The sequence below is a fragment of the Oratosquilla oratoria genome, chromosome 6 (genome assembly GCF_046742065.1).
Source record: "Oratosquilla oratoria isolate Oo_2021 chromosome 6, ASM4674206v1, whole genome shotgun sequence".
Lineage (NCBI taxonomy): Eukaryota > Metazoa > Arthropoda > Malacostraca > Stomatopoda > Squillidae > Oratosquilla > Oratosquilla oratoria.
This window is the reverse complement of record NC_134782.1, coordinates 41,231,936-41,243,088: the sequence shown is the minus strand read 5'-3', so window position 1 is coordinate 41,243,088 and position 11,153 is coordinate 41,231,936. Positions and strand designations below refer to the sequence as shown.

At 41.0% G+C, this 11,153-nt stretch overlaps 1 protein-coding gene across 1 annotated transcript in view; it reads right to left on the bottom strand.

The window, feature by feature from the left end:
• LOC143026437 (uncharacterized) overlaps positions 1-9,380 on the bottom strand; it is a 142,441-nt gene extending 133,061 nt beyond the window's left edge. The window contains exons 1-3 of the mRNA XM_076186823.1: positions 9,245-9,380; positions 6,767-6,992; positions 5,063-5,387 (exon numbers count right to left, since the gene is read on the bottom strand). Coding sequence (XP_076042938.1) covers positions 5,063-5,387; positions 6,767-6,985 — 544 coding nt within the window. The 5' untranslated portion in view covers positions 6,986-6,992; positions 9,245-9,380. The remainder of the gene's footprint in view (positions 1-5,062; positions 5,388-6,766; positions 6,993-9,244) is intronic.
• Positions 9,381-11,153: the final 1,773 nt, after the last annotated feature.

Genomic DNA, 11,153 nt, shown 5'->3' with positions numbered 1-11,153 from the left:
TGGAGTCAGTGCTCCATTTTGCTTTTGTTTTTTGTTGTCGTTGTTGTTTGTGTCTCACTTGATTGACGTGTCAAATCTCTGCCCTGTTTTCACCTCAACCTATTCATTCATCTTTAATAAATACATCTGTTGGTTGTATCTCATCTCTGACGTATTTGTCTGACTTCCTTACAGTGTTGCCAATAGTTCTACATCTACACCTTTTCTGAGGGATTGCGATATTTGGCAGAACTGCAAGGGTCTGATTTGGTGGATGATGTGTGTGTGTGTGTGTGAACGCATTATTAAGGTCCAAAGGTACGTTTTGCTCGCTGCGATTATTAGCCTGCCATCATAGCCAGTGATGCGCATCCTACCTGACATCATATCTAGGTAAACGCGTTGATAGCTTCGGTTACAATGATCAGCCTCGTAATTTGCAGCTCGAAGCAAAACAGCCCCGTCACTCAAAAACAAGGAGACAGTCGTTTGACGATCCTCATTGAGCCATCAACGATCATCGTAAGGAGTAAAACGTGCGTCTTTACGGAAAGTAAGACAGACGGATGTTCTCTGACACAACATTGCGAAGACAAGTCACAAAGCTAAGTCACGGAGATTTAGTTTTTACGACTAAAAACTGGGGTACAGTCGAAACATGAAGTGACGTTCCTAGTTCCAGATCATTTCGTTCACAAACATAAACATACCCTACTCCTGGACGAATCTTTTTGACATTAACGACAACACTTCGTGTAGTGACCGTATGATTCTGAAACACGTGACTGAATGATGAGGAGAAAGATCAAAATAAAACGAAACTTAGATTTGAAGTCACTAAACTAGTTAATCTAAAGCCTGACTAGGTCTAAAGAAACGTTTTAAAATTACTTGTCTAAAAACGTTGGGGAAAAAATCCGAACTAATTTTAATCTTTAACTTAACTTTGTTGTCGAGAAGATAGAGAAACACTAAACATCGATTAAGCCCTTATTAACATCTTCCTAGTGGTTAAGGTGTTAGTTAACGGTGACAAAGATATTTAACTTAGTTAGGTCGGGAGGGGGTGGGGGGGTTTGGAGGAAAGGGGAGACAAGGTAACCCTATCATCTACTCCCCCTATCCCCTTAATTTCCCCCCAGGGTTAGGGAGTACGACTTTATTGAGCTATATACAGTCCCCTCTATCGCCCCCTTCGAAGGCTTCGTCTTTGGAAGGGGCCAGGATGTCATCTCGAAGCTAATTAACACCCCCTTCATCTCCCCCCCCCGCCACCACCCCACACCCCAAAAAGAAGAAGAAGAAGAAGAAGAAGAAGAAAAATCCTGAGTCGTAGGGTGCAAGATCTTGGTGACTTCTCCCTCTCTTCCTCCTCCTCCTCCTTCTTCTTCTCTTCCTCTTCTTCGTCCTCCCGGTCTTCCTCTTCGCCTTCCTTCTGGGTTTCCTCTGTTTCTTCGTTCTCAGGTCTTTATCCTTATCCGTCTCTTTCTCCTCATTTTTCTCCTCCATTTCTTCCTCTTCATCGACCTCTTTCTTCTAATCTTCCTCCTGGTTATCCTTTCCTTTTCCGTCCTCCTCCTCCTCCATCCTCTACTCCTCCTCCTCCTCCTCGCCCCCTTCTTCCGCCGACGCCCCTGGCGGGAGTTTGGTCAGCCAGGAGGAAACGTGCTCATCTCCTTCCCCCCCCTGCCTCCTCCTCCTCCCCCCGGAAGAGCAGTTTCTTCTTTCCTCCCGACTGCTCCCCGTGCGAAGGTTCCCAGCAGCGACGACGACGACGACGACGACGACGACGAAAACGACGACGACGAAGACGAAGACGACGACGACGACGAAGACATTCGCTTACTCACTCGGGGCTTCCGGGGTGTCCTCCCCCTTCCCCCTTCCCCCTCCCCCACTCCCTTCTCCATCGACTAAGTAGACCAGGAGGCGAAACATGATAATAAAAGAGAGCGCACGACGGCAACGCGAGAGTCCAGAGGGATAGAAGCGCTGGCTAAATATAGCCCACAACAACAACAACAATCTCTCTCTCTCTCTCTCTCTTCCTCCTTCTCCCTCCCTCTCTCTCTTTTAGACGGCTTTCTTCCTTCTCAACTTTCACTTTAATTTCTTTTTCATCTCTTCCTCCTCTTCTTTTTATCCTTTACCGTTCTCCTCCAGCTCCTCCCTCCTCCTACTCCTTCTACTTCTCCTACTCCTCCTCCCCTCCTACTCCTTCCCTACTCCTTCTCCTACTTTTCCTCCTTCTATTCCCTCCTCTCCCACTCCTCCTCCTCGTTCCCCTCCTACTCCTTCCCTACTCCTCATCCTACACCTAGTCTTCCCCCTTCTCCTACTCCTCCTCCTCCTCCTATTCCTCCCCCTACTCCTCCTCCTTCTCCCACTCCCCTTACTCCTCCTCCTTTTATTCCTTCCCTACTCCTCCCCTTCTCCTACTCCTTCTCCTCTTCCCCCTACTTCTACTCCCCCTCGTTCTCCTTTTCCTTTTTTAACACCTGCAGCTATGGATGATGACACGGGTGCATAAATTGGGCAATTTAGTGGCGGCAGTTAGCGGTGGCACGTCAGTCCATTTCGTGCCACACTTTGGAACGAATGAAATCTAAGCGAGTGTGTGACGACGTTGGCGCGAAGAGTACATCACCCGAAATCCTGGTGATTATCACCATTCTGAACGCGCCCCGGGTTCAACACCACACGCTGTTCTTTCCAGTCTTTTAAAATTTCTCACATTCGCTGCAAAGAGCACCGCAAAAATCACTGTACGCCACAAGCGTAGCTGCGATAGCAAATAAAGAATACACACACACACACACACACACACACACACACACACACACACACACACACACACACATTATATATATATATATATATATATATATATATATATACGTATGTACATAACGGTATATGAATATATCCATAAATACATTTGGATAAATTAAGCAAAAATGCATATTTTCCCATTTCTTTCCATTCAATTATTGTACAGTTTTCTTGTTTTATTCACTTACTCATATACCTATTGTTTGTAAGATACTCATTTGATTTTTTTTATTTCAGTTTATCCTTTTATTTATTATTTTATTCATCAATTTCTTTTTTATTCTCTTTATTTCTTTCTTTCTTTTCTTTCTTTCTCTATTCTCACGGGATCATTCCGTCGTTCCACAGGTGCATCCCTGGGAATGGGAGTCCCTCATCTTCCCGCCCTCCTTCCCATCCCATTGGCTCCGTGTAAAAACTAACCGTTCCGCCCCGTTCCGTTCCGTCCGTTGATTTCACCGACATGACGTCACCATCGACATTCTCCCTAAACTAATTCGACTCGATATTTACCTTAGTTCTCACAAATTCACATTTAATCACAATATTATCATTCTATCCTCAACTGGCTATGAGTAGATACATAACACTGAACTTAAGGCGGCTATATTAAACTCGTTATTGGTTCCTTTCCTTTATTGGTTCACAATTTCTTCTATGGTTCTACACTAAGTCAATCACTTCCTGGTTCTATACCACAATGCACTATATTATTTCTTTGTACGTATCATCGGACCGACTCGACTCTCGAGCTCTCTGCATCTCGTTAAAAAGGCCGGAAATTAGGATTCAGCATTTTTTGAGGTCCCACGCTCGTATAAGCTTAAGAGGTTATGCGAGCAAGATTACAAATATTTTTTCTTATTACTATCTTGGGGTTACATTATATAATGTAGTCTAACAGCTAAAATATATATATATCCAGGGGAGGTTCGTCAGTATACGTAATAATGTGTTTAGTACTGTGTGGTTACTTGAGTGATCGCGTGTGTTCGTGTGTGCGTGCGTGTGTGTCGCCCGGCCGTGGCGGTGGTAGAAATTGTTTGGTCAGCAGGCGCCTGATCGTCCCGGTGAGTGAGTGAGGGAGTGAGTGGGTGATATGACTGGGCGATACTATTCGTCATGTATATGAGGCGTATACATCATTCTAAATAAAAAAAAAATACAAATTATCATAAATATAAATAAATTTGAAGAAGAATAGCAGTAGAAGACATTATTCAATTATACAATAGACTGGAATTCGAATCTTATTGATTACCGAATTTTGAAAACATTCGCTTTTGGAACGTCCCCTCAGTCCATTGCAGGATTGACAGGAAGCAGTGCCGTCAATTTGGTTTGACAGACAAACTGTCAGTATGCGAACAAGATCTACACAAATGTTCTTTGCAATCCAGTAGTAAGCTACCTCGCTTCTCTCTCTCTCTCTCATCCACCCCCACACACAACTACCTAAGTACACCCACACCCACATGTAAAACACAATCATCAAACACACACACACACACACACACACACACACACACACACACACACACACACACACACACACACACACCACGACCTCAGTGGTCTCGATTCATGAATATATGATTCTTTTTCCATCTTATACGTTTACTCGTACATTCATTTGCTTATTCATGTTTTTAATATGGTGTCCAAGATGCAAAAAACTGTTTCGTACTGGGCTAGAAAATATGGTAGTCTGCATTGACGGAATGATACAACACAAAAAAATCACACGCACACACACACACATACACACACACACACACACACACACACACACACACACACACACACACACACACACACACGGCCCGGTGGCGGATTGGTAAAGCACTGGCCTCACAAGCCGGAGAACCGGGGTTCGATTCCCCGGCCGGGCGGAGACAAGTTGGGTTTGTCTCCTTTCACGTGTAGCCCCTGTTCACCTAGCAGCGAGTAGGTACGGGACGTTAGTCAAGGAGTTGTGACCTTGCATTCCCTGTGTGTGGAGTGTGAGTGGTCTCAGACCTACCCAGAGATCTGCTAATAATGAGCTCTGAGCTCACTGCCGTAGGGTGGTGTCTGGCTGTCTCGAAAAGAGGCTGCAGCAGATCCGAGGTGAATACACGCACAAAACTTAATACAAACAAATGAATAAACAAAAATGGAAAATCAAATAAACAACAAGTAAATAGATACAAATAAACAACTGAATTAATGAATGAATAAACAAATAAATAAAATCTGGCAATTCGCTTACCTTTCTTGACGCTCTTCACACCTCCTCCTCCTCCTCCTCCTGGAGGAGAAGTCTGAAGGACCTCCTCGACCACCAGGGCAGGCATGGCGGTGTAGCACCTGGGACTCGAGGAGCACTTGAAAGACGAGTTGTTCGAGGACGAGGAGGGGGTGGTCGGTGCGCTGACGAGGGCCACCGTCGCCCTCGAGGTGCAGCTCGAGGGCGGGGGAAGCCTCGAGACGGCCTTACGCACGTCCTCGAGGGTCGAGTAGATAGCGTCGACCTCGTCCTCTTCATCCTCGCCCTCGACTGTCGCGTAAACGTCCTCCTCCTCATCGTAGTCGTCCTGCAGGAGGTCGAGTGGTTCTCATGAAAGTCTTTATTCTGGTCGTCAGGCGATTTCATTCAGTTTAGGGTCAGGAGTGGGGTCGGGGTCGGGGCCCTGATTTGAAGAGGATCTGGACCCTTGGTTCTTAATCTGGGAGTCACAGACCCCCATGAGAGCCATAACAAGAATTTTAGGGGTTGGGGGTGGGGGGGGACCATACCCTGCTTTTACTAATCATACGTCTTTAGAGGATATGAGGAATCTGATTAGGAAAAAAAAAAAAAAAATACTTCCACCACTATCTTGGCAGAAGAAATACAAGATAATTATGAGAGTCAACTTTCTCTCCACCATTTTATTATCATTATCATTAATTATTATTATTGTCATTATTATTATTGATATTATTATTACTGTTATTATTATTATTTTTATAAGATATTTTTTCTATTTTTTTGGCTGGGTGGGATTCAGGAACAAAAATGAGGGTAACCCCACAAATGTTGAGAATTCATAAATGGGGCAGGAATGGAGTGAAAAAAGTTGAGAACCAATGGTTCCATTAATTGACGGGTCGGGGGTCAGGAGGCGGGGGGGGTGGTCAATTTTTCAGTTCAATAAAAAGCATCTGACGATGCGTACGTCAGAACTGACGAACAGCGTCACATAAATGAAAGGCGTTCACACTTCAAAGGTTTTCGTCCTTTTCTGTGATTTTATATTACACCACAGTCAAAGGGATTGTTATCAATTTCATCGTTATGATTATTATTTTATTAAAGAATTACATTTTCCAATTACACACACACACACACACACACACACACAGAGAGAGAGAGAGAGAGAGAGAGAGAGAGAGAGAGAGAGAGAGAGAGAGAGAGAGAGAGAGAGAGAGAGAGGAGAGAGAGAGAGGAGAGGGGACAGAGAGAGAGAGAGAGAGAGAGAGAGGGGAGAGAGAGAGAGAGAGAGAGAGAGAGAGGGAGAGAGAGAGGAGTAGAGAGATGAGAGAGAGAGAGGAGAGGAGAGAGATGGAGAGGAGGAGAGAGAGAGAGAGGGGAGAGAAGAGAGAGTGAGAGAGAGAGAGAGAGGAGGAGAGAGAGAGGAGAGAGGAGAGGAGAGAGAGAGAGGAGAGAGGAAGAGAGAGAGAGAGAGAGAGAGAGAGAGAGAGAGAGTGAGAGAGAGAGAGAGAGGAGAGAGAGAGAGAGAGAGAGAGGAGAGAGAGAGAGAGGAGAGAGAGAGAGAGAGAGAGAGAGAGAGAGAGAGAGAGAGAGAGAGAGAGAGAGAGAGAGAGGAGAGAGAGAGAGAGAGGAGAGAGAGAGAGAGAGAGAGAGAGAGAGAGAGAGAGAGAGAGAGAGAGAGAGAGAGAGAGAGAGAGAGAGAGAGAGAACGCTACTCACCTCATACTGCCCAATGGTAGACGTTGGCGAAGACGACCTCTGGCTGTAAGAGACATGAAGGGAATGGGAGGTGAGGGGCCGGTCATCCTGGTCCCCACGGGCGAACTGTACCCCGGGAGGCGTAGCCAGGGGGAGCGTGGAGGTCAGGTCCGCCCTCAGGGGGGAGAGGGAGACCAGACGGGGGGCTGGGTCGCTACAACGTCTTTTGAAAAGACGCATTTTGGATCTGCGAAGATAAGAGATTGAAGGAATTATCAAACTGGGCTTCACCAGCGCCGATCATTAAGAGTTCGTTTGAGTGAAAACGACTTTGATTACAAAATTCTATTTTTAAAACCTCTAAATATCAAGTTACCTTTCCGTCATATATACCAAAGGTCAATAATGAACTAAGATTGTAAACCTATACGAATGTTACGACATACTAAAGCAATGTTCTTAGAGAAGTTTAGATTTCTGTGAACGAAGTCATATTCTAGTATTTGAAATGGAGGTTGGAGGTAGGATGTGTGTGTATGTGTAGGGGGGTGAATAGCCCATTGTGTTAACGCCTTGATTCTGGGTGATATTTGAGGTAATTAGTATGGCGGAGACATCAAATATTTGTACACAAGTGGAGAAACATAGATGTTTAGGTAAATAAATGTATAAGTAATTATTAGATCAATGGATTGTATTTTTATGATGTCGCCAAAATTTCAGCATTTCTATCATAGGCTAAATTTTTTCGCTATCTATACAAAACTGAAATAAGCAGACTGATAAATAGATAAACAAATAAATGACTATATAAATATGCAAATCAAATGGGCTGATAGATAACAAACAAATAAACAAAAAAATCAACTAAACAAATAATCAGATAAACATAGAAACAAGTGCAACTTATGTTGTATGAGGACTGCCTGCTCGGTAAGGTTGGTAATCCTGAATGAACTTCGATGCCGAACTGGCTTTTTTATTATATTTTATTTTATTTTATCTATTTATTTTTATTAGACTCGATGAAAATCATCATAGGTTGAATGCGCACCATATTTTCGTTATTTTCCAATATCTTACAGCCGACGTGTCATACTCTGATGAACAATGTAATTAAGAATTATTTCCATTAGCATCTGCACAGTACTGTACTGAATACATAGCACCTGCCAAGCAATATACTTAAGATAATGAACAAATCGGCTTCAACAAGAAAACAAGTAAACAAATTCTATAAAAACAAGATGATACGCTCTCAATAACGTAGATACTGACATAACAATGGTATAATATATAAAGAATAAAGGGATGTAGACTGGGACGGAGAGCGGGAATGGAGCGCAAGAGGGAAGTGAAGGTGTATGAAGGAAAAGGGAAAGAAGGAAGGGAATGAATGGGATGAGGGGGGAATAGGGGAAGTGGGAAGGAAAGGGGAGCCGGGAGTACATACGAGGATTCGTCGGTTTGAACCGTGACAATCGCTATTATACTTTGTTGCTTGCTCATTTAGCTGCCATTGGAGCTGTGAAGGGGGTAATGATCCCATTTCTCGTTTCCTCATTGTAGAGTGACTGTCACCCCAGTCAAACGTCAACGCAGAAATGATAATTTTCTATCAGAAAAAATATATATATGTCGATGATAGGACACACAATGATTACCATTTACCTCAAGAAACTGTGAAATTTGAAGACGGCACACGCGAAAGCGCGTGAGAGAAAGAAAGAGACCGCGTCAAGTCTTTAAAATTTCCTTGAAGGAAAACGGAGAATATAACCGAACCTACGAGGACAACGCCAGACAATGATGTCACTTAGACCAAATAAAGAAGTCGATATAAGCGCACAAGAGCGTGGGCGATGGCCTGACTGCCCAGCAACACTGTGCTTTGTCCCAAAGGACACGTGACACTGGGTGGGGACTCCCTGCCAACATGCGCGTTACACCCTCAATGACGCGTCTCGTTGCCCAAACCTGCTCAGTCAGTTTGAAGTTCATCTACCCCCTCTCTCCCACTCCCCCGAATGAGAGATTTTCTCATCCACAAAATGGATTTAACATACCTCCAACCACACCGTGCGTCGACCAAAGGTGATTATAATGTCATCATCTTAATACTTCTGAGAATATCTCCCACGTCTTATGGATATAAATGAGAACCGTTGGCTAAATATTTAAGACAGATTCACAACACCGTTCTCAGTAAAGACAAGACACATAATTACACTGAGACATTAGTGTCTAGAACACTCATTATGCAGGCAATGACATTATATTGAACATGCCTTGTTTAAACTGCTATCAAGACTTTCTTCGGTGATGTGCTAAATTTCTACAATAATTTGCAAAATTTGTCAGAAATCTTCATGTTTTATTTTTTCATCTAGTATCACATATCTACACCCCTATTAATAAGTATAAATATTTTGAAATAACAAGTTTGTCAATTTGGTCAGAAGAAATAAAAGAAAACACAAATATGGTATAATTGATTACCTAAAATCTTGGCGGTAGTGGGTGAGGCGGGAAGAGGGTGGGGGGAGGGCTAGAACAGTTGCAGGCGCGTACGCGCTCGTGATGATGCGTTCATGGTGCAGATAATATTGATGTTGCCAAGACAGCTCTAACCGCTGCTAGGGCTGCTTCTACAGCTGTTACCGTGTCTTCTGCCTCCACTTTTTGCAAAATCACCACCTCTTTTTCACTTCTGCTACAGGACATTGGCGCGTGTCGTCGTCTTCTCAGTTCTCAAAATGTCGACATTATTCTTGAGTCTCCGATACCTGTCTACCCTTCCATAAGTCGTATCTTCTTCACAATATAAAAAATATTGTTTCTACTTGTGTTCTTTCTTTAACATCTACCTCCTTTGTATTCTTTTATAGATGAGCATTTCATAATCTTCCATGTGAATTAGTTCGCTTGTTAGATTTCATTTGAATTCTTTCTGAAATAGAAAATGAAATGAATTTATACGACTGTTATTGCATCCTGCAGCTAGCCTGGTGTCTATATCTTCAATTATGCCCTGTCATTATTGTAATTAAAATTGTGTTTTTATTAATCCCTCACCAAAACTGCAATTTCAATTAATTCCTTAATATGAGACATTTATTGTTCGTTATCTAATTAAAGAAAAATATATCGAAAAATCAAGAGTATGAAAATGAAAACATAATTCCAAGTAGGCTACAAATAAGGAGTTTTTTGACTACAAAAAATAAATAAATAAAAAATAAATAAATAAATAACAAGTCACGGAAACATACGCACATGCAGTCAAGTTCTACACACAGAAAAATGGGTGTCTGATTTTATATTTGTGTATAACTGTGCATACGAGCACGTATAAAAAGAATGTTTGTTTGTGAGTGTCTGTCTGTCTGTGTGTGTGTGTGTGTGTTTGTGTGTGTGTGTGTGTGTGTGTGTGTGTGTGTGTGTGTGTGTGTGTGTGTGTGTGTGTGTGTGTGTGTGTGTGTGTGTGTGTGTGCGCGCGCCCACGCATGCGGGATGAGGTGAAAGTGTGCGTTGTGAGCCGAGGATGTAGGTACTATACAGTCTTGTTCTCGTACTTTCCAAACTGGATGTGCATCTTTCCTTCAGATCAATTCTCCCGCACAGAAATTAATAGATATACGAAATTACAGATTATATATATATATATATGATGAAGGTGGAAAAAGAAGTTACGGGTCTAGTTCCGAGTTACTGAGTTTATTCCTGACCGGTTTCGCTCTATGCTTCTTCAGAGCGAAACCGGTAAGCAATAAACTCAGTAACTCGGAACTAGACCCGTGACTTCTTTTTCCACCTTCATCAACTTGTCACAAATGTACCAACATATATATATATATATATATATATATATTATATATATATATATATATACATATATAATATATTTATATATCCATATATATGTATATACATATATATCTATATATACATATATATATACACATATTTATATACATATATATATATAATATATATATATATATATATATATATATATATATATATATATATAAATATTTATATATATATATCTATATATATATATATATATAATATATATATATATATTTATATATATATATTGTATATATATGTATATATTATATAGATAATGTATATATATATTCATATATAATATGTATATTTATATACAATTATATATTTACATATATATGTATATTTAGTATATGTATATATGTATATTTATATATATGTATATTATATATATATATATATATTTATGTTATAATATATATATATGTTTATAAATAATATATATAATATATATAATATATATATATAAATATATATATATTATATATAAAATATATATATTCATACATTTATAAATATATATATATATATTATATAATATATATATATTTAT